Source organism: Bufo bufo, chromosome 1 (assembly GCF_905171765.1).
Source record: "Bufo bufo chromosome 1, aBufBuf1.1, whole genome shotgun sequence".
NCBI classification, from domain to species: Eukaryota; Metazoa; Chordata; class Amphibia; order Anura; family Bufonidae; genus Bufo; species Bufo bufo.
The window spans coordinates 142,817,986-142,842,726 of record NC_053389.1 but is presented as its reverse complement, the minus strand read 5'-3'; the positions used below and the strand labels follow the sequence as shown (position 1 = coordinate 142,842,726).

Sequence of the window (24,741 nt, the reverse complement as noted above, 5' to 3'; positions counted from 1 at the left end):
TCACCGCGGTGATGGACCATGTGATTGGAGCATGTGATCTTACGTCACCAAAGGTCCTTTAGCCCATAGTTCATCTTTTGAGAAGTAAAGAAGAGACCGGGACTTACGTGAACAAACGGAGAAGGTGAGTTAATTTTTTAAAAAAATTTTTAACCCTCAACTGATCACTTACTATGCATTCTGTTTTCAGAATGCTATTATTTTCCCTTATAACCATGTTATAAGGGAAAATACAGTGAATAGACTGTCACCTAGCAACCATGCGTGCAATACGTTCACCTACCCCATTGCACCCGCGCGGAATACTCGCCCGTGTGAACGCAGCCTTAATATTATTCCCTGACAGCAGCGTCTCCTCCTTGCTCTGAATGTTGAAAATACCGGGGGCCACAGTGGACGAACAGAGCGGCGCCCAGGAATAATAGTAAGTGCACTTAGATCCCTGGGCGCCACTCTATGCAGCCTGCTACTAAGTTCATATTCTTTGGACCCACGAAAGGTCCTCTTTAATTACATTCATTGGTGGTGCAGTGCCCCCCCCCCCCCCCCCAAATCTCCCCCCCCCTTTATCACTGGCCACAAGCCCCCCCCTCATTGTTATATGGTGGCCACAGGGTCCCATCCCCTCTATTGGTGGCAGTGGCAGATGGAGCTCAGATCGTTACCATGGCAGCCAGGACGCTACTGAAGCCCTGGCTGTTATGTTCAGCTCCCTGCTGCTGTGTGTACAGAGCACAGGGCAATGTCAGGGTGAATAGCACAAAGGATGAAAAGATCCAGGTTCTAGTTCCTAAGGGAAGAAATGGTTATTAAATAAAAAACACACCAAAATACTAAAAAAGTTTCCCAGTTTTACATATAAAATTTACAAACAATAAAAGAACAAACATATTACATATCGCCACGTCCCAAGAAGTGTGAACTATTAAAATATTGGATGTGAGAGGTATGTGGTGCTGTTTTCTCCTATATGTAGTGCTGGCTCACTACTGTGACCTGCGTCTCATCTTCTCAAAGTCTTTTTTTATTATATGCATTTTAAATTTGGAGACTAAAAAATGTAATTTGGCTCCTAAATTTTTTAGTTTAGGAGCCAATGGCTCCTGGTAATTTTTTTTGTCTGGAGCACTGTATGGTCATGACCCCTAAGTGTGTACACGGAAGCTTCAAGATGGCACAAATCGCACTAGTGTTCATGAGCTATAGCAGGCTGTTCCATGCTGGATCTCACAAATGGTAGTGTTATTTGTTAAAACAGTTGGCTTTATTTTTAAACTGTTACAGCAACTAGCTTCGGGCCATACCAGCCCCTACATGAGGTATAATGAAGAATGCCCCAGACTGGGAATTATAATAAAAAAAAAAAAAAAAAAAAAAAAAAGGCAGTAAAACAAGATCTGCTTTACTGTGTTGCTTTAGGCTAGGTTCACACCTGAGCGTTTTACAGCACGTTCCTACGCGCTGTAAAACTCACAGGCAAAAAACAATGTTTCCCTATGGGCATGGTTCTCACCTAAACGTTTTACAGCGCGTACGAACGCGCTGTAAAACGCCCTACGCCCCAAGAAGTACAGGAGCTTCTTTGGTGCGTATTGTCACGCGTTCCCGCCCATAGACTTCAGCGGGAACGCTCCTAAAAATGGGCGTTTGCTTGTTTCCGCCAATTAAATGCGCTCATCGACTACGCTCAGGTGTGAACACAGCCTTAAGTGTTTAAAAATAAAACCAGCTGGTTGAATAACTACTGCTAAGTACAGGCTTAGCGGAATCTGCTCAGCTCCTTCTGCTCTATAACATGCTGCATTACATGGACACAGGTCCACACTAGGGAAACGATAGTTTTCTAAGACAAGTGACAGCCCTGCCCCCACGAGTACCACTACAACCAAAAGCCAGAAGTACAGATCCCATTTACCCTTTACTGACCATGGCTGTTCTGTAAAATATTCTGAATGACCTTGGGTAACCACAAGAGCTTGATACAACCCCCCGCCCCAAGGTGTAACACTTGAATTAATGAGCCATAGGAACACGTATGGTCAAGGAAATGTGTTCCGCTGCAGACAAAATTTGGAGGCTCCCAGGTACAGCAATGTGGCTCAGTTGGGCGACGAGTTCATACAGGCCAGTTCTAAGCAGCCAACCACACGTCAGCCATCTCAGAATACCCAGCGCTGCATTCGGCTCCCATGATTTAGCCGAGGTCCGTACCCCTGCGCGATTCATCATTGCCACTGCTGTACCATAATTATATACCATCCCAAGCTAGTGTGCTCTATTAACCAGTTCATGACCAGGAGCATTTTGCTTTTGAAGTAAATGCATCTTTTCTGCTACGTTATTTAAGTTTTTGTATCAGTGTAGTGGCACGTGGGCCGTTATTTGTCATTGTAAGTTCGCTATTTATTTTATTTTTTACAGAAAAAAAAAAGGAAAAACTTATCCCGTTTTATTTACTTATTAGCACAACATGCAATTAAAATATAAAAAGGTTTTATTTCTCCATTCTATAGCCGTCATTATGATATATCGGATCGATGAGTTATGGTGAATGAGGTCATGACTAAAAGCTGCAGTTGCTTTTTATTTTCATTTTATTTAGGGATGAGCAAATAGACTTCAGATGAAACATTCGAAGTCAAATCGCATAAAACTTCGGTCCAATACCGTACAGAGCGAGTGCTCTGTACAGTATTAGAATGCATTGGCTCAGATGAGATAAAGTTACGACTTTGCGTAATAACTTCAGACTGATGGCATACAGGGGCATCTGTTCAACAGAGTTTCATTGTAAAAAAAAAAAAGTATACTTTCTTTACTGGACTGTAGGATACAAGAAGGTGGTGTGCCGTGTTTAACATGTGTCAGTCATAAAACGTGAAGAGAACCCACCCTAAGGAAGGCAGCTGTCATCTCTGCCCACACAAACATTTAGTCAACAGGCACTTAAATGGCTTTTCCAGGTTTAGGAGCCTTTTTTTAAATTTCAACTCCCGCCTTCTGTATGTATTGAGAATTAAAAAATTTGGAATTTGGTCCTGGCGCTTGGGTATTTGTCAGCCCGTTTTCAAAGATGCGCTCTCGGCTTAGCCGGCACAGTGGAGAAGGAGAGGAGTCCCTCCCTCCCCACTGTGCGCGGCTGCCGCTGACCACCAATGAGAACAGAGGAGGAGGGGAGGGACTGTAGCCACTGCGCCACCACTTAATGCCTGAATACTAATGTGCCGGCCATATCCCAGCCCCTATGACTGCACGCTGTGATCTGCTTATTAACCCTTCAGTTGAGGAGTTAATCGCGCAGATCACAGCGTCCTGTCAGAGGTCGGGAATGTTTGTCTGCATTGATGGCAGTGGGCAGTTCTGATCGGAGTCCCAGCAGTGTAATGCTGTGGCTCCGATCGGTTACCATGGCAGCCAGGAGTCACGCTGAAGTCCTGGCTGCCATGGTATGTTAGTGAGCAGCATTATACTCACGTGCGCCGTGGCCGCCAGACGCTCCTTCTGTCTGTGCGGCTCATTGCTTATGCTTATAGCATTAGCAATGAGCCGCACAGACAGAAGGAGCGTCTGGCGGCCACGGCGCACGTGAGTATAATGCTGCTCACTAACATACCATCGCAGCCAGGACTTCAGTAGCATCCTGGCTGCCATGGTAACCGATCGGAGCCCCAGCATTACACTGCTGGGACTCCGATCGGAACTGCCCACTGCCACCAATGATGGGGCCACTGCCATCAATGATTAATACTGGGGAGGGAGGGGGGCTGATAGAGGGAGAGGCACATGATAGGCTGGCTGCCATGGTCAGCTCCCTGCTGTTGTGTGCACAAAGGTACAGGGCAGCAGGGAGAGTGTAAAGTCCTATTCACCCTAATAGAGCTCTATTAGTGTGAATATGACAAGGGTTCTAGCCCTTAAGGAGGCTAATAGTTAATAAATAAAAAATAAAATAAAAAAAGTTTAATCTGCGCAGACTGATCCGCACCAATAATGCAAACGCTTGTATGCGTTCATAACTGATCAGTCTGCATTATTCTTAAAAAAATATAAATAAAGTCCAAGTCAAAACGGATCTGTCTTGACTTACATTAAAAAAGTCAATGGAGGACGGATCAGTTTTCAATTGCACCATATTGTGTCAGTGAAAAACAGATCAGTCCCCATTGACTTACATTTTAAGTCAGGACAGATCTGTTTGGCTCCGCATCGTCAGAACGTCTAAAAAACGCTACGGAGACCAAACGCAGCCAAACTGATGCATTCTGAACGGATCCTTTTCCATTTAGAATGCATTGGGGCTGAACCGATCCGTTTTGGGCCGCTTGTGAGAGCCCTGAAACGGATCTCACAAGCGGACCCAGAAACACCAGTGTGAAAGTAGCCTAAACTGTTCTTAACAGCAAACTAGGCATTGTAAAAAAAAATAGCTTTACGGTAGCCCCATGGGCCACAAACAATGGTCAGGAGGGGACCTCTGACTTCTATGGGAGTTTTCTCTATGCATGCTCTGTGCAGAGGTCATTGTACAAGAAAAGACTAGATAGGCTCTAACAATCCCCTATTGTGAATGGTGGATCCTGTCTTATCTGTCATTCTAATCCTGCCTGTAATGATATCTCCTGTGTATAGATCGATAACTGCAGTAAAGCGATCTGTCCAGACCAAGAAGTAGCACCTATTAGGCTAAGTGGCCAGTGAAAAAAACATTCCATTTAAATGGAGCAGCGGTCGAGCTCCACTCAAACTACGCTAATGTAGGCTCCCCGTCTTGTGTGGCGGTCCCACCAGACAGCCACCTATATTTTGGTTAGGTGATAACATGTCATTCTGAGACTACCCCTTTAACCACCTCCGGACCGCTGTACGCACAGACGCGTCCTGGAGGTGGTTGATTCATTCCTCCTGGACGCGCCGGCGCGTCCTCTCGCGAGACGCGAGATTTCCTGTGAAGGCGCGCGCGCTCACAGGAACGGACGGTAAGAGAGTTGATCTCCAGCCTGCCAGCGGCGATCGTTCGCTGGCAGGCTGGAGATGTGTTTTTTAACCCCTAACAGGTATATTAGACGCTGTTTTGATAACAGCGTCTAATATACCTGCTACCTGGTCCTCTGGTGGTCCCCTTTGTTTGGATCGACCACCAGAGGACACAGGTAGCTCAGTAAAGTACCACCAAGCACCACTACACTACACCCCCCCCCCCCCCCGTCACTTATTAGCCCCTGATCACCCCATATAGACTCCCTCATCACCCCCCTGTCATTGATCACCCCCCTGTCATTGATCAACCCCCTGTAAAGCTCCATTCAGATGTCCGCATGATTTTTACGGATGCACTGATAGATGGATCGGATCCGCAAAACGCATCCGGACGTCTGAATGAAGCCTTACAGGGGCATGATCAATGACTGTGGTGATCACCCCATATAGACTCCCTGATCACCCCCCTGTCATTGATCACCCCCCCTGTCATTGATCACCCTCTGTAAGGCTCCATTCAGACATTTTTTTGGCCCAAGTTAGCGGAATTATTTTTTTTTCTTACAAAGTCTCATATTCCACTAACTTGTGTCAAAAAATAAAATCTCACATGAACTCACCATACCCCTCACGGAATCCAAATGCGTAAAAATTTTTAGACATTTATATTCCAGACTTCTTCTCACGCTTTAGGGCCCCTAGAATGCCAGGGCAGTATAAATACCCCACATGTGACCCCATTTCGGAAAGAAGACACCCCCAGGTATTCCGTGAGGGGCATATTGAGTCCATGAAAGATTGAAATTTTTGTCCCAAGTTAGCGGAACGGGAGACTTTGTGAGAAAAAAATTAAAAATATCAATTTCCGCTAACTTGTGCCAAAAAAAAAAAATTTCTATGAACTCGCCATGCCCCTCATTGAATACCTTGGGGTGTCTTCTTTCCAAAATGGGGTCACATGTGGGGTATTTATACTGCCCTGGCATTCTAGGGGCCCCAAAGCGTGAGAAGTCTGGTATCCAAATGTCTAAAAATGCCCTCCTAAAAGGAATTTGGGCACCTTTGCGCATCTAGGCTGCAAAAAAGTGTCACACATCTGGTATCGCCGTACTCAGGAGAAGTTGGGGAATGTGTTTTGGGGTGTCATTTTACATATACCCATGCTGGGTGAGAGAAATATCATGGTCAAATGCCAACTTTGTATAAAAAAATGGGAAAAGTTGTCTTTTGCCAAGATATTTCTCTCACCCAGCAAGGGTATATGTAAAATGACACCCCAAAACACATTCCCCAACTTCTCCTGAATACGGCGATACCACATGTGTGACACTTTTTTGCAGCCTAGGTGGGCAAAGGGGCCCATATTCCAAAGAGCACCTTTAGGATTTCACAGGTCATTTACCTACTTGACACACATTAGGGCCCCTGGAAAATGCCAGGGCAGTATAACTACCCCACAAGTGACCCCATTTTGGAAAGAAGACACCCCAAGGTATTCCGTGAGGGGCATGGCGAGTTCCTAGAATTTTTTATTTTTTGTCACAAGTTAGGGCTCTTTCACACCTGCGTTATTGTCTTCCGGCATAGAGTTCCGTCGTCGGGGCTCTATGCCGGAAGAATCCTGATCAGGATTATCCTAATGCATTCTGAATGGAGAGTAATCCGTTCAGGATGCATCAGGATGTCTTCAGTTCCGGTACGGAACGTTTGTTGGCCGGAGAAAATACCGCAGCATGCTGCGCTTTTTGCTCCGGCCAAAAATCCGGAACACTTGCCGCAAGGCCGGATCCGGAATTAATGCCCATTGGAAGGCATTGATCCGGATCCGGCCTTAAGCTAAACGTCATTTCGGCGCATTGCCGGAGCCGACATTTAGCTTTTTCAGAGTGGTTACCATGGCTGCCGGGACGCTAAAGTCCTGACAGCCATGGTAAGTGTAGCGGGGGAGCAGTATACTTACCGTCCGTGCGGCTCCCCGGGCGCTCCAGAGTGACGTCAGGGCGCCCCAAGCGCATGGATCACGTGATCGCATGGATCACGTCATCCATGCGCATGGGGCGCTCTGACGTCATTCTGGAGCGCCCCGGGAGCCGCACGGACTGTAAGTATACCGCTCCCCCGCTCCTACTATGGCAACCAGGACTTTAATAGCGTCCTGGGTGCCATAGTAACACTGAAAGCATTTGGAAGACGGTTCCGTCTTCAAATGCTTTCAGTACACTTGCGTTTTTCCGGATCCGGAGTGTAATTCCGGCAAGTGGAGTACACGCCGGATCCGGACAACGCAAGTGTGAAAGAGGCCTTAGTGGAAAATGCCGATTTTTTTTTTTTTTTTTTCTCATACAAAGTCTCATATTTCACTAACTTGTGACAAAAAATAAAAACTTCCATGAACTCACTATGCCCATCAGCGAATACCTTGGGGTCTCTTTCCAAAATGGGGTCACTTGTGGGGTAGTTATACTGCCCTGGCATTCTAGGGGCCCAAATGTGTGGTAAGGAGTTTGAAATCAAATTCTGTAAAAATTGACCTGTGAAATCCGAAAGGTGCTCTTTGGAATATGGGCCCCATTGCCTACCTAGGCTGCAAAAAAGTGTCACACATCTGGTATCTCCGTACTCAGGAGAAGTTGGGGAATGTGTTTTGGGGTGTCATTTTACATATACCCATGCTGGGTGAGAGAAATATCTTGGCAAAAGACAACTTTTACCATTTTTTTATACAAAGTTGGCATTTGACCAAGATATTTATCTCACCCAGCATGGGTATATGTAAAAAGACACCCCAAAACACATTCTTAAACTTCTCCTGAATACGGCGATACCACATGTGTGACACTTTTTTGCAGCCTAGGTGGGCAAAGGGGCCCATATTCCAAAGAGCACCTTTCGGATTTCACAGGTCATTTTTTACAGAATTTGATTTCAAACTCCTTACCACACATTTGGGCCCCTAGAATGCCAGGGCAGTATAACCACCCCACAAGTGACCCCATTTTGGAAAGAAGAGACCCCAAGGTATTTCGTGATGGGCATAGTGAGTTCATAGAAGTTTTTATTTTTTGTCACAAGTTAGTGGAATATGAGACTTTGTAAGAAAAAAAAAAAGAAAAAAAATCATCATTTTCCGCTAACTTGTGACAAAAAATAAAAAGTTCTATGAACTCACTATGCCCATCAGCGAATACCTTAGGGTGTGTACTTTCCGAAATGGGGTCATTTGTGGGGTGTTTGTACTGTCTGGGCATTGTAGAACCTCAGGAAACATGACAGGTGCTCAGAAAGTCAGAGCTGCTTCAAAAAGCGGAAATTCACATTTTTGTACCATAGTTTGTAAACGCTATAACTTTTACCCAAATTATTTTTTTTTTACCCAAACATTTTTTTTTATCAAAGACATGTAGAACAATAAATTTAGAGCAAAATTTATATATGGATGTCGTTTTTTTTGCAAAATTTTACAACTGAAAGTGAAAAATGTCATTTTTTTGCAAAAAAATCGTTAAATTTCGATTAATAACAAAAAAAGTAAAAATGTCAGCAGCAATGAAATACCACCAAATGAAAGCTCTATTAGTGAGAAGAAAAGGAGGTAAAATTCATTTGGGTGGTAAGTTGCATGACTGAGCAATAAACGGTGAAAGTAGTGTAGGTCAGAAGAGTAAAAAGTGGCCTGGTCTTTCAGGGTGTTTAAGCACTGGGGGCTGAGGTGGTTAAAGTGTACCTCCGATATAGCAATGTCACATAAGGCAAAGTCATGTGCATGAGGCCTTAGAAATGACGCCCCTTTCTCCACTGATCAAGCTCTTCTCTGATTTCACTTAAATAGTCTCCCGAGAGAAAGCTGCTTTTCAGCTTCCATGCTGCCCATAAACCTCTATGGAGAGGAGAAGCAGCTCTACAGGCACAGAGTGCTGCTGTTCCAGTAATTTCTCATTCACCGCTGGATTCACAGCACGGCTGTATATTCCGTTTTCACTTCTACACCACAGAAATAGGGATCCAGCGACTCTTCCTTTGTGCTGCCTATGAGACAACATAGCAGCTAGTCCCCCAATACTGCATGCTCTTTCTAGAGGTTACTATAGACAGGGCACCTGTAACCTGACCCCTCAGTGATGCTGAAAAGTAGTCTTAACCCCTTAAGGACTTTGCAAACATGGCGTACCGGTACATCCTGAGTCCTTAACCACCTCCCGACCGCCTAACGCAGGATTGCGTCCTGCAGGCGGGTTATTCCTCCTGGACGCATCGGCGCGTCCTCTCGCGAGACTTCCTGTAAACGCACACACAGGAGCGGGAGGTAAACGAGTGGATCTACAGCCGGCCAGCGGCGATCATTCGCTGGCAGGCTGCAGATGCGATTTTTTTAACTCCAAAAAAAGGTATATTAGACGCTGTTTTGTTAACAGCGTCTAATATACCTGCTACCTGGTCCTCTGGTGGTCCCTTTTGCTTGGATCGACCACCAGAGGACACAGGCAGCTCTGTAAGTAGCACAAACACCACTACACCCCCCCCTGTCACTTAACCCCTTATTAACCCCTGATCACCCCATATTAGACTCCCTGATCACCCCCCTGTAAGGCTCCAGACATCTGTATGTTTTGCGGATCCGCACATTGCCAGAACTATACAGAAAATACGCAATTGCGGACAATAGGACATGTTCATAGGCTCTACAAAAAAAACGCAGTGTTCGCCCGATCAGGCCTGATCTTGTGCGCACACTTGCGTTGAGTCTGCCCCACCGCAGAATTATTTTTTGTTCTGATCACTGCAAAAACACTAAAATCGCTGCGGCGCTATAAAGATCACTTTTGAGGGGCATGGCGAGTTCATAGATTTTTTTTTTTTTGGCACAAGTTAGCGGAAATAGATTTTTTTTTTTTCTTACAAAGTCTCATATTCCACTAACTTGTGACAAAAAATAAAATCTCACATGAACTCACCATACCCCTCACGGAATCCAAATGCGTAAAAATTTAGATATTTGGATCCCAGACTTCTCACGTTTTAGGGCCCTTAAAATGCCAGGGCAGTATAAATACCCCACATGTGACCCCATTTTGGAAAGACACCCCAAGGTATTTCATGAGGGGCATGGCGAGTTCATGTAAAATTTTATTTTTTGTCACAAGTTAGTGGAATGTGACTTTGTAAGAGAAAAAAAATAAAAATCGTTTTCTGCTAACTTGTGCCAAAAAAAATTAAAAAAAATATTCTAGGAACTCGCTATGCCCCTCACGGAATACCTTGGGGTGTCTTTCCAAAATGGGGTCACTTGTGGGGTATTTATACTGCCCTGGTATTTTAGGGGCCCTAAGGGCTCTTTCACACTTGCGTTGTACGGATCCGGCGTGTACTCCATTTACCGGAATTACACGCCGGATCCGGAAAAACGCAAGTGAACTGAAAGCATTTGAAGACGGATCCGTCTTCAAAATGCGTTCAGTGTTACTATGGCACCCAGGACGCTATTAAAGTCCTGGCCGGCATAGTAGTAGTGGGGAGCGGGGGAGCAGTATACTTACAGTCCGTGCGGCTCCCGGGGCGCTCCAGAATGACGTGATCCATGCGACACGACATCCATGAGCGTGGGGCGCCCTGACGTCACTGTGGAGCGCCCGGGGAGCCGCACGGACGGTAAGTATACTGCTCCCCACTACACTTTACCATGGCTGCCAGGACTTTAGCGTCCTGGTAGCCATGGTAACCATTCAGAAAAAGCTAAACGTCGGATCCGGCAATGCGCCGAAACGACGTTTAGCTTAAAGAGGACCTTTCACCGATTTTGACCCTATGAACTAACTATACAGACATGTGGAGCGGCGCCCGGGGATCTCACTGCACTTACTATTATCCCCGGGCGCCGCTCCGTTCTGCCGCTATGCCCTCCGGTATCTCCGCTCACTAAGTTATAGTAGGCGGAGATACCAGTCCCTAAGTTATGGTAGGCGGACTCTGCCCTAGCGCTGGCCAATCGCAGCGCAGAGCTCACAGCCTGGGAGGTTATTTTCTCCCAGGCTGTGAGCTCTGCAATGCGATTGGCCAGCGTTAGGGCAGACTCCGCCTACCATAACTTAGGGAACGGAGATACCGGAGGGCATAGCAGGAGAACGGAGCGGCGCCCGGGGATAATAGTAAGTGCAGAGAGATCCCCGGGCGCCGCTCCACATGGCTGTATACTTAGTTCATAGGGTCAAAATCGGTGAAAGGTCCTCTTTAAGGCTGGATCCGGATTAATGCCTTTCAATGGGCATTAATTCCGGATCCGGCCTTGCGGCAAGTGTTCAGGATTTTTGGCCGGAGCAAAAAGCGCAGCATGCTGCGGTATTTTCTCCAGCCAAAAAACGTTCCTGTCTGGAACTGAAGACATCCTGAACGGATTTCTCTCCATTCAGAATGCATTAGGATAAAACTGATCAGGATTCTTCCAGCATAGAGCCCCGACGACGGAACTCTATGCTGGAACAGAACAACGCAAGTGTGAAAGAGCCCTAAAGCGTGAGAAGTACAGGGTGGGCAATTTATATGGATACACCTTAATAAAATGGGAATGGTTGGTGATATTAACTTCTGTTTGTGGCACATTAGTATGTGAGGGGGGAAACTTTTCAAGAAGGTTGGTGACCGTGGCGGCCATTTTGAATCCAACTTGTTTTTTCAATAGGAAGAGGGAAACTTATTGGGAATTTCACAAGAAAAACAATGGTGTGCTTGGTTTTAACGCAACTTTATCCTTTCATGAGTTATTTACAAGCTTCTTTGTTTACAGCCATTGACATGTCGACGAGGTTAACACGTGAGGAGCGGATAGAAATTGTGTTGATGTCTGATGAACACAGTAACCGGGTCATTGCAGCAGATTACAATGCAAGACACCCTACGAGACCACCCATCTTAGACCCCCAAAAGTTCAAGTCCCAAAGTGGGACAAAAAAAAAAAAGTGAAAAAAAAAAAAGTTTTCAAAATAACGTTTTCCCCCCAAAAAATTTAAAGTCAAGTAAAAACAAACAGCCTTTTCCCCCAAAGTAAAAAAAAAAAAAAATTGGTAAATAGGGGGGGGGGGGGGATGAGTATACATTTTAGGTATCGCCGTGTCCGTATCAACCGGCTCTATAAAAATATCACATGACTTAACCCAAGATGAACACCATAAATTTTTTTTTGAAAAACTGTGCTAAATCCTGGTCTATAAAAATATCACATGAACAAAAAATAAAACCGGTGCCAAAAACAGCTATTTCTTGTTACCTTGCCTCACAAAAAGTGTAATATAGAGCAACCAAAAATCATATGTACCCTAAACTAGTACCAACAATACTGCCACCCCATCCCGTAGTTTCTAAAATGGGGTCACTTTTTTGGAGTTTCTACTCTAGGGTGCATCAAGGGGGCTTCAAATGGGACATGGTGTCAAAAAAACCAGTCCAGCAAAACCTGCCTTCCAAAAACCGTATTCCTTTGCTTCTGCGCCCGTACAGCGGTTTACGACTACATATAGGGTGTTTCTGTAAACTACAGAATCAGGGATATAAATATTGAGTTTGGTATGGCTGTTAACCCTTGCTTTGTAACTAAAAAAAATAAATTGGAAAATCTGCCAAAAAGTGAAATTTTGAAATTGTATCTCTATTTTCCATTAATTCTTGTGGAACACCTAAAGGGTTAAAGTTTGTAAAATCAGTTTTGAATACCTTGAGGGGTGTTTATAGAATGGGGTCATTTTTGGGAGGTTTCTATTATGTAAGCATCACAAAGTGACTTCAGACTAAACTGGTCCCTAAAAATTGTGTTTAAAATTAAGATTTGCTTCTAAACTTCTAAGCCTTGTAACATCCTCAAAAAATAAAATGTCATTCCCAAAATGATCCAAACATGAAGTAGATATATGGGGAATGTAAAGTAATAACTATTTTTGGAGGTATTACTATGTATTATAGAAGTAGAGAAATTGAAACTTGGAAATCTGCAATGTTTTACAAATTTTTGGTAAATTTGGTATTTTTTTTATAAATAAAAAAAAATTTGACTTCATTTTACCAGTGTCATGAAGTACAATATGTGACAAAAAAAAACAGTCTCAGAATGGCCTGGATAAGTCAAAGCGTTTTAAGGCATCAGCACTTAGTGACACTGGTCAGATTTGCAAAGAATGGCCAAGTCTTTAAGGTGAAATAGGGCTGAGTCCTTAAGGGGGTTAAGTAAACTGATTTGGTCAATAAATTCACCATGAGCCGGCATGCTGACGTCTCGTAGGGCCCGAGGACGGCCCTAAATAGTGCCGTTTACCAGCCCCCCCCCCCCCCACAAATACAGCAAATAAATTTGCCTAATTCTTGTGATCGGCTATCAGAAACGAAACTGACCTACCTCACCCCAACTCATGATATGGATCTGAAGTATACCATAGATAACAGGACAGTTTTTTTTATTTGCCAATTTGTTTGAGCTAGGCATGTATACCCGAGTTAGTCTGTCAATAATTGTCAAAAGATCTGTAATTACCTTATAATACCAGCTTTTATTAATGTCCCCTGTCCCTTAAAGGGATTCTGTCACCTCGTATAACAAATTCAGATTTCAAACCAGTCATGCTCCACAGCTTACCTTGAATCGGCTGTGCTGTTTATTGTAATCCGTCCAGCAGTTTTGCAGAAAAACAACTTTTATAAAACCCTGAAGGTGCCCAGAGGGGCGTTATGTTCCCCTTTGTGTGCCCAGTAACGCCCCTCTTACAGTGCCCAAAACACCTTCCTCCAGAATCCCTAACCGCCCACAGCGTCTCATCCCTCTCCCTCCCCGACGCTGAGCGAAGTCTCGTGCGAGCATCGGACGTCACTGGGCTCGGCGCATGTCCAGTGACGACGATGAAGCTCCTGCCCTCAGTCTCCAGCAAATCGCACTGGCGCAGCCCTCAGTGGGTACTGAGTCTGCGTGAGACTTCGCTCGGTGTCTGGGAGGGATGAGACGCTGTGGGCGGTTAGGGATTCTGGAGGAAGGCGTTTTGGGCACTGTAAGAGGGGCGTTACTGGGCACACAGGGGAACATAACCCCTCTGGGCACCGTCAGGGTTTTATAAAAGTCGTTTTTCTGCAAAACTGCTGGACGGATTACAATAAAAAACAGCACAGCCGATTCAAGGTAAGCTGTGGAGCATGACTGGTTTAAAATCTGAATTTGTGTTATACGAGATGACAGAATCCCTTTAAAAGACAGTTGCTATGACTTGTCTCTGTCCAGCTAAGACAGAGGGGCGTCCTACACACTGCATGCCTGCATTAGGCTTCAGAGTGAGGAGGCGTCTCAGTAATCCAATCCGATTGGCTGGCAGGAAGCTGCTGGCTACAGCAAGTGTGTATGGGAAATCAGTTTTGGCCTCAGAACTGGCAGAGCCATCTTGAGAAGGTTCTCATATTGTAAATGTTTAAAAAGCCGTAACTGAGAAAAACTTCAAGGAAAACAGTGTTATGTGAAGAAACTAAATATTGCTTTATGCATAATGCTGCTGCAGCAGTAACATATGCTAAAATAGATTTTTTGATGAAAACATGACAGTAAGGGTCCATTCACACGTCCGTAGTGTATTGCAGATATGCAATACGGCCGGCACCCCCATAGAACTGCCTATTCTTGTCCGCAATTGCGGACAATAGGACATTTTTTTTTTTCAGGGGCCGTGGAAGAGAATGAATGGGTCTGCACCTATTCTGCAAATTGCGGAACAGATACGGACCCATTCTGCGGACGTGTGAATGGCCCCTTACACTTTAAGAGGCAGGGAGTGGATTTTTTCTGATATACACAATTGTCTTACCTTTGCTTGCATGACTTATGGAAAGTTGTTCATAATCAGATTCACACTGAAGCATCATGAGGCAGTACTACCGCAAAGGAGAAACTAAAAGCTGGTCACTAAGGCCACGTTCAAATCACCGTTATTTTTCCATTCTTTTGATCCATGAGAAGAGAAAAAAAAAAAACACGGACCCTGTATTTCAAGCACCTTTTACACTCATTTCCATCTAAGATCCATTATTTTAGACGTGGATCACAGGTGGAAATAGCTAAAACAGATGCCAAAAAGTGAATAAATGAGACTTAAAATACGGGATCTGTTTTTTTCTTTATTACTCTTCTAATGGATCAAAAGAATGGAAAAATAAGTGGTGATGTGAACTCGGCCTAATAGTAAACCACAAGAATAGAGCGTTTAGCAATGCTGACAATAGTAGAGCTGCAGAGTGTTACAAGACCTTCAAAATTGGGGGTGGACCACTCACTGTTTAGCCGATTAATTTTATAGCAGTCATCAATTATAGGTCCAGCATATTGTTACTGTAGTCACAGACTGCTAGACAACTTCCTGCAGCAGTCACACCCAGATGGACAGCATACCTGCAGGACCACCGATGCAGCACTTCCCAGGTCAGTAATGGCCTTTTGTCACAGCATTTACTGTACAAGTCAACTTTCCAGGATGCAACACAGGTCAGTTTTGGGTGGAATCACAGTTTGTAGAAGTGCACCAACCTCTAAGTATTAAAGGGGTTGTCTTTCTAACCTTTTTTAGGGAACATAGAAACATAGAATGTGTCGGCAGATAAGAACCATTTGGCCCATCTAGTCTGCCCAATATACTAAATACTATGAATAGCCCCTGGCCCTATCTTATATGAAGGATGGCCTTATGCCTATCCCATGCATGCTTAAACCCCTTCACTGTATTTGCAGCTACCACTTCTGCAGGAAGGCTATTCCATGCATCCACTACTCTCTCAGTAAAGTAATACTTCCTGATATTACTTTTAAACCTTTGCCCCTCTAATTTAAAACTATGTCCTCTTGTAGCAGTTTTTCTTCTTTTAAATATTCTCTCCTCTTTTACCTTGTTGATTCCCTTTCTGTATTTAAAAGTTTCTATCATATCCCCTCTGTCTCGTCTTTCTTCCAAGCTATACATGTTAAGGTCCTTTAATCTTTCCTGGTAAGTTTTATCCTGCAATCCATGTACTAGTTTAGTAGCTCTTCTCTGAACTCTCTCCAAAGTATCAATATCCTTCTGGAGATATGGTCTCCAGTACTGCGCACAATACTCCAAATGAGGTCTCACTAGTGCTCTGTAGAGCGGCATGAGCACCTCCCTCTTTCTACTGGTAATGCCTCTCCCTATACACCCAAGCATTCTGCTAGCATTTCCTGCTGCTCTATGACATTGTCTGCCTACCTTTAAGTCTTCTGAAATAATGATCCCTAAATCCCTTTCCTCAGATACTGAGGTTAGGACTGTATCACTGATTTTATATTCTGCTCTTGGGTTTTTATGTCCCAGGTGCATTATCTTGCACTTGTCAACATTAAGTTTTAGTTGCCATATTTTTGACCATTCCTCTAGTTTTCCCAAATCCTTTTCCATTTGGTGTATCCCTCCAGGAACATCAACCCTGTTACAAATCTTTGTGTCATCAGCAAAAAGACACACCTTACCATCGAGGCCTTCTGCAATTTCGCTGATAAAGATATTAAACAATATGGGTCCCAGAACAGATCCCTGAGATACCCCACTGGTAACACTTACCTGCTCCTCAGCCTCTGACCCGCCACCTGGCCGCAGCGGTGACCTTGCCCCCTTTTGTCATGTGACCAGTTCACATGATGCAAGGGAAGCAGGTCATCACTGCAACAACCGACTGGCTGCAGTGTCCGAGTTGATGATGACATCAGAGGACCGAGTCCTTTCCCTTTATTCCCCTCCCCACCTGTTTGTTTTTTCATTTTTGGATATTAGTAGGTGGCTATATACCTTAATTCTAAAGCCTCCCCTGATGAGTTATCAGACGAAACGTGGCACGTCGGGACTACTGCATTAGGGTTTACACTAAGAATATTGCCCGGGTTTAGGGTCAGGTATCCGGACGGGGTCACCCCTTTTGAGGAGAGTGCTCTGTATGGACATGTAGAGCATTCCTAGCCCCTGCACTGAGGGACTTCATAGGGATAGTTCTATCCCGAAGCCTGTCTAATACAGCAGCTGACAAGATACCAGGACTCTTCCTCCACTTGGGACCATTCCCCTGCCCATTGGACCCACCTTGCAGATGCACTATAGGACTGGTAAGAACGTTCCATAGTATCTTGATCAGACAAGTCTTTATACCTATTTGCGTTTGTCATATTTTGGTGCAGCATGCATTTTTAGTATTAACAGTAAAGGTTACGTTTTATCTCCCCACCTATTATTTACACCTATTTTGAGGTAATCTTTTGGAGTCTGTCAGTTTTGACCGTGCTAAACTGCTGCCAAGTCTATCTGGGGGTCGGGATACGTAGGATACACACACTGGATGTTTTATAATCAGACAGTGCAAATATGAGCACATTATGCCCCAGCACTGCCCGACACCCTTTATCTGAGGGTCAGCTACAGCTGTCACTCAGCAGGGGGAGGGGCTGTGAAGCAGCACAATGCAGAGAGCACATCAGATGAGCTCCGCCTCCAGTGCACTTACAGCAGAAGTTCACATTTAAACTACTCCTGATGAGAAAAGCTCTCAAACATGTTAGGGCTCTTTCACACTTGCGTTCTTGTCTTCCGGCATAGAGTTCCGTCGTCGGGGCTCTATGCCGGAAGAATCCTGATCAGGATTATCCTAATGCATTCTGAATGGAGAGAAATCCGTTCAGGATGCATCAGGATGTCTTCAGTTCCGGAACGGAACGTTTTTTGGCCGGAGAAAATACTGCAGCATGCTGCGTTTTTTGCTCCGGCCAAAAATCCGGAACACTTGCCGCAAGGCCGGATCCGGAATTAATGCCCATTGGAAGGCATTGATCCGGACCTGGCCTTAAGCTAAACGTTGTTTCGGCGCATTGCCGGAGCCGACATTTAGCTTTTTCTGAATGGTTACCATGGCTGCCGGGACGCTAAAGTCCTGGCAGCCATGGTAAAGTGTAGAGGGGAGCAGTATACTTATCGTCCGTGCGGCTCCCGGGGCGCTCCAGAGTGACGTCAGGGCGCCCCAAGCGCATGGATCATGTGATCGCATTGGACACGTCATCCATGCGCATGGGGCGCTCTGACGTCACTCTGGAGCGTCCCGGGAGCCGCACGGACTGTAAGTATACTGCTCCCCCGCTCCTACTATGGCAACCAGGACCTTAATAGCTTCCTGGGTGCCATAGTAACACTGAAAGCATTTGGAAGACTGTTCCGTCTTCAAATGCTTTCAGTACACTTGCGTTTTTCCAGATCCGGCGGGCACCTCCGGCAACGGAAGTGCATGCCGGATCCCAACAACGCAAGTGTGAAAGAGGCCTAAATTCTACTCTCCCCAGCCTGTTTAGTGCTGTCAGCAGTTCAGCATGGTCAACACTGCTGACAGATTCCCTTTAAGTGCATGACTGCTCTGGTTACTATTGGTCCTAACACTCTGCATAGGTTTATGAAAGAAAGGGTTTACTTAGGCTTCATACACATGTCCGTGGAACACGGTCCGTGAGATACCGGACTGGCATCCTGCTTAGTGCAGGAGCGTACAGAGTCATTGATTGCTATGACAACATGCATTTTGTGCCGCCACCGCAGTACAGTAACACTAGTATGATCTATATGAGTGTATTACTGTACTGTGGCGGCGCAAAGAGCATGGCGTCATAGCCATCAATGACGCTGTGCGCTCCTGCACTATGCAGGATGCCAGTCCGGTATCTCACGGACGTGTGAATGAAGCCTTAAAGGGATTGTCTGCTTTTTACTATTGATGACCTATCCTCAGGATAGGTCAATTTCAGGCTACTTTCACATCTGCATTTTTGCCCGATCCGTCATGGATAAGCAAAAACTCTTCCGCTATGATAATACAACCAGCTACACCCGTTAATGAACGGATCCAGTTGCATTCTCTCTAAAATAGCCATGATGGACCCGGCATTAATACCATTGTAAATTCACGAGCAACTGAGCAGATTTCTTTCCTGTCTGAGAATATGGACGCAGCACCATCGACTTGCATTGTGTTTCACGCCAGATCCAGCTTGCTCCGCATCCCATGACGCACTCAAAAATGCTGCGGTTTGCTCTACAGCACAGGAACACAACCAAGCGGAATGCATTCTGGTGCACTCTGTTCAGTTAACTTTATTTACATAAGACCCGCTAGCACGTGTTGAGACGCAAAATACTGAATTTTTTACAATTGGTCACTAGGACCATTAATTGTCTCTAGATTGACACGTGTTGCCGAATTATCAATATTAAAAGTTAACATTTATTGTTTCTCTTTAAAACATGACTAGAACTCAGATTAAAATTGTCAGTTGTGTCTGCACTGTTGCAATTAGTATCTTGTAATTTTTTTTATACTTGTAAGCCACTAGGGGGCACCTTAGCTATTACTTCCTAGTTTTTCCTCTATCACTGCTTAGCTATCGCTGCTTGATTATTGCAGTTAGTTTGGTGCGCATTGTGGAACTAACTGTCTGTCTCTGAATAGCAAGTGTCCTCTTGGTGCGCTTAACTACTACCGGTCATTTCATACGTTCTTGCTCTGCATAGCACTAACTGCCTAAAATTACATATAACACTCTCTGCCCCCCGACATGTTTCGCCAAACTCTTGGCGTCTTCAGGGGTTTGGGCAGTCCAAGTGTTTGGCGAAACATGTCGGGGGGCAGAGAGTGTTATATGTAATTTTAGGCAGTTAGTGCTATGCAGAGCAAGAACGTATGAAATGACCGGTAGTAGTTAAGCGCACCAAGAGGACACTTGCTATTCAGAGACAGACAGACTGTTAGTTCCACAATGCGCACCAAACTAACTGCAATAATAAAGCAGCGATAGAGGAAAAACTAGGAAGTAATAGCTAAGGTGCCCCCTAGTGGCTTACAAGTATAAAACAATTACAAGATACTAATTGCAACAGTGCAGACAGACAATTTTAATCTGAGTTCTAGTCATGTTTTAAAGAGAAACAATAAATGTTAATTTTTAATATTGATAATTCGGCAACACGTGTCAATCTAGAGACAATTAATGGTCCTAGTGACCAATTGTAAAAAAACTCTGTTCAGTTTAGTCCCCATTGACAATGAATGAATTGAAAACTGAAGCGTTTGGCTCCGGTATTGAGATCCTCTGCCAGCTCTCAATACCGGAAAGCAAAACGCTGATGATAAAGTAGCCTCCGTCAGGCAGGGGTTCGGACACCTGGCACCAGCGCCAATCAGCTGGTTGGAGAAAGCAGTGCTCCATGCAAGAATAGACTTTCCTTCATTGTATACCATCACTAAAGCCAACTACCTAAAACATAATTTTTAATATAAATATACTAAAAATCTCTCATTGAGCCCCTTTCATGGGGACTAAGGTACAGACAGACAATAAGGGGCTTATAAGGACCGGATAGGGAGGAGAAGATGTTAGCGGTGGTGGACAGGGGGCCTAGCCATAGGGGTCCCTAGTATATCCCTAACCTGTTCTCTGCCCAGAGATGCACCCAGATGGATTAGGGAGCCTCATTTTAGTGCCCCCCTGGAGCACCCCAAGCCGCAGTCCACTGTTCAGAAGGGATACACACCATCGGATGAGTATAGTACTATTCACTTTTGCACTATTTCTGCAAGTCCAGTCTATATAGAATTGTTTTCCCTTACTTGCATTATCACTGCAAAGTTTTTTTTGTGTCTGACAGCTGAGCACCGTCTTGGGGGTGCTCCAGTACTTTGGTTTATTTTGTGTTTTCATTTTCTGATTGTTAATGTGTACTCGCTGCATATTGGTAGCGACCATTTGAGTTGTCCACTGGTTGTCTCCTGACGAACCTTGCTTATAAGGGAAAACGCGTCGAGACAAGGACCACCTAATCAACATACATTTTGGATTATATCGAATGACCCAGGAATCCATAAGGGTTTATTTTTGTTGTAAGGGTTCTGTAAGGACAGATAGCACTCTGTCCCCGTACCTAGCCTACCATCTGGGTGCATCTCTGGGCAGAGAACAGGTCAGGGATACCCTAGGAACCCCTATGGCTATACCCCCTGTCCACCACTGCTAACATCTTCTCCTCCCTATCCGGTCCTTATTAGCCCCTTATTGTCTGTCTGTACCTTAGTCCCCATGAAAGGGGCTCAATGAGAGATTTTTAGTATATTTATATTAAAAGTTATGTTTTAGGTAGTTGGCTTCAGTGATCGTATTTCTTATACAACTACCAGTTACGTATTTTCACGGTTGATAAAATTGTTTCCTTCATTGTTTACCTGCTTGCCGCAGCAACTAGTGGTGGGCAGTGTAGTTACAGGCATGGCATCTCCATTCATTTCTATGGGAAGCAGTTCCATAGAAGTGAATAGGGGGCGCTATACTTTTAATTACACTGGTCACCACTGCAGCAAGCAGGTAAACAGAGCAGTGAAGGCGGCGCTCATACAAGTCCTGCCTTCTCTCCAACCAGCTGACCGATGGGGGGGTGCCAGGACTCTTACCCCCCTATCGATCTGGTATTGATGACCCAATCAATAGTAAAAAGCAGGCAACCCCTTTAAACAATTTACTAAAGATACACCACTGCCTCCGCAGTATGATGGGGGGCAGGGGTTGTCCCATGAAAGAGGACCTTTCATAGGACCAGACTTTATAAACTAAGTATCAGGGTACGTAGGGGATACAGCAGGGATCTAATAGCACTTTTTTTTGGGCGCCGTTCTGTTCGCCTGCTGTGGGCCCCGTTGTATTTGCCCGCCTGGTAGGCCAATTTTAGCATCAGAGCAATGAGGAGGAGACCAAGTCTTTCTCCGTGGGCGTCTTCTCCTTGGCTGTAGCGCTGCCAATCACAGCGGAGAGCGCCACAGCCAGGGAGGAAAAAAAACCTCACCTTCTCCCTGGCTGTGACGCTCTCTCCGCTGCGATTGGAGAGCGCTACAGCCAGGGAGAAGGTGGGTATTTTTCTTCCACGGAGAAAGACTTGGTCTCCTCCTTATTGCTCTGATGCTAAAATTAGCATACCAGGCGGGTGAATACAACTGGGCCCACAGCGGGCGAACGGAGCAGCACCCAGAAAAAAATTCTAAGCGCTATTAGATCCCCGCTGTATGCCCTACATACCCTGATAGTTTATAAAGCATGGACCCATGAAAGGTCGTCTTTAAGACAACTTATCAAATATCTACAGGATAGAGAGCATGTTGCCAAATATCTGCTCTGACCACTGGGGCCCGCCAATCAAGTGAACAGGGGCCCAAGCTCCCTGTGCGAATAAAAAAAAAATACAAAGACACATTATCATCTTTTGCGCAATGTGTGAATTTGGTGCTTGTGAAATCTGGCGTATAAGGCTTCTAAAGCCCCCGCGGTGCATTTTCCCTGCTCACATAAGGTTTCTAGTAATATATTGTACGTTATTTCACTACAGTAGTTATTGCAGGAGGCATTTATGGTGGAGCGTGGACCACCCCGGGGTGACCATGCCCCCCCACAGCAGTCTCACAGTGGCCACCAGTTGATCACTCATTCCGCCATCTGTGTGGTGATCTTCCAAGACACTGTTCACACCTATGTATAATTGTGTCTGGGGGGGGGGGGGGGGGGCGCGCAGGGAGTCCTCCTCACTTCCTATCACATGGAGACACCACATCTGGCTGATAAGGAACAATAGAGCAGTGAATGGAGGGAAAACCAAGCTTAGTGGCCTGTAACTACAACTCTCAGCATGGCCCGAAAGCCACAGCTTATGCATTTACAGCACCCTCAACCCTACACATGCAGAGATTTTCTTCATAGGTCACTCCATGCTGGTATTTGTGGTTCAAAACAAGAGACCTGTAGATAGCATTACTGATGATCACTGGGCTAGGGGCATCCTGGTACTTGTGGTCCTACAGCTGCACCCCATACAAGTTGTACTACAGGGAAGATTAGCCCTGCTGGGATTTGTAGTTCCACAGAAACTACACGAAGCATGTAACTCCCCACAAGTTTATTAACACTACATGCTGGTACTTGTAGTTCCACACCAAGATGCCTGGTTGTGGCCAATATGATAGCCCCAGATACGGCACCCCACACATGCTAGGAGTTGTAGTACTAAAAGTTTGGGATGCTTCATCTGCGCAGACAGAATCCCTGCAGAGAGGGCGCCTGCTGGTACTTGTAGTTCCACCGCCCGCACTGTGAAGGAGCGCTGCAGGCCGGGGCACTGCAGGGGAGAACAGGAGCCCGAGATCCGGGGGCCAAATAAGCTAGACTGGCCCCCAGGAGGCAGCCCAGGCCTGCAGGGCGGGCAGCCCTTTGTTCTGCTGGCCGGGCCTCATGGGCCTGGCATGGGGAGGCGGCCTGCAACGACCCGCGCCGCTGTCGGGACGGAGGCCGCACGGGACGGGGTGGGTCAGCCCGGCGCAGGACACAGGCAGTGGCGGGAAAGTATCTTACCGGATCCGGGGTCAGGGTTGGCCTCGGCGGGCTCGGCGCTCAGGCACGTCTTACACATGGTGTGCAGGCAGGGCAGCAGCTGAGGCTCCCGCTCTGCCCTCAGCCGGCTCTTACACACCCCGCAGTTCTCCAGCAGCTCGGGCCCATCGGTAGCAGGCTCCTCGTTGCCGTTATCTCCGTTGTTATTAGTGGCGGCGGCTGCTGCGGCGGAGGTGACCGTGCTCCTCTTTTCGCGCGTCGCGGTGGCCGACATGTTTTTCGGGCAGCAGGCGGCTTTTCTGTCTCACGATCAACGAGTCAGTGCTCACTCGGTGCTTCCTCTGCAGCGATGTAGCTTATGGCGGATGGATACACACGCGGTTGCTAAAAGCGCGGCACAGAAACCCCCCGCTCTCCAGCTGCAGCGGCGGAACAATCAATTAAAATAGTGCGTGCCCTAAACGCGGTGACGTCTAGAACGGGGCGGGGCCTGAAGCCGATGGCGCCATGTGGTGCTTGACTAACTGACTTCAGGGTTTGATTGTCCGGACCTTTTTTCTTCGTCTTCGAATCCCTCCGCACCTCAGACTAGTGGGCGCATAGCGTGGCGCCAATGTCCTTCTGCTCAAACCAAAATCCTCGAACTATTTGTCAGCACAACGAGTTACCACCATAACTTATTTCAAATTATTATATTACCACTATTATAAGTTATTGAGTATTCATGGCTTCTAGAAAAGATGGACACAGTTTATATCCAGATTCACATTTTGTGGGACATATGGTAGAATTGCTTACTTTTGGGAATATACCCAGCTAGAGTGAACAACCTAACGTGCTGTCTCCAGTCAGAAATACTGTGTATGAGACCCTTCAGAGTATGTTCACACCAATCTGTTACGGTTGTCATTGTGGAAAACGTCAGTTTTCTGCTGTGAAATCCACCATCAATAGCTTTTCATTTACTTAAATGGAAAAACCTAATTGTGTGGACATGGTGTGTTTTTTTTCAGCTGCTAAATTGAGATCCCCTGCTGAAGTGGCATGTCACTTCTTGGGGCTCAATCACACAACCGTGTTGCGGACCACAAACGGCACATCCTCCATATACGGGCACTGCACCCTGTGGTGCACATGCAGACCCATTGACTTGAATAGGTCCACGATCTGCAAGATACAGCAGAAGATAGGACAGTTTTGAAAGCCAAAACCAGGAGTAAATTCAAAAAAGAGGAAAAGTAGTATGACGCACCCATGATTTTGGCCTTCAAAACTGCATGAACAAACCCGACTGTGGCCATACCCTAACAAATACAGACCCTAAGCTTCACCTTCTACATACAGATCCCCAGCCA

General features: G+C 45.7%; 1 protein-coding gene and 1 non-coding gene across 2 annotated transcripts in view; both read right to left on the bottom strand.

Moving 5' to 3' along the window:
• Positions 1 to 23,837, bottom strand: part of TRIM28 (tripartite motif containing 28) — a 52,730-nt gene extending 28,893 nt beyond the window's left edge. Inside the window, exon 1 of the mRNA XM_040430078.1 lies at positions 23,408 to 23,837. Within this exon, the coding sequence (XP_040286012.1) occupies positions 23,408 to 23,660 (253 nt within the window). The 5' untranslated portion in view covers positions 23,661 to 23,837. The remainder of the gene's footprint in view (positions 1 to 23,407) is intronic.
• LOC120987513 lies at positions 2,095 to 2,235 on the bottom strand. The gene has a single exon (XR_005776109.1). It is a non-coding gene; the product is annotated as a small nucleolar RNA SNORD94 (small nucleolar RNA).
• Positions 23,838 to 24,741: the final 904 nt, after the last annotated feature.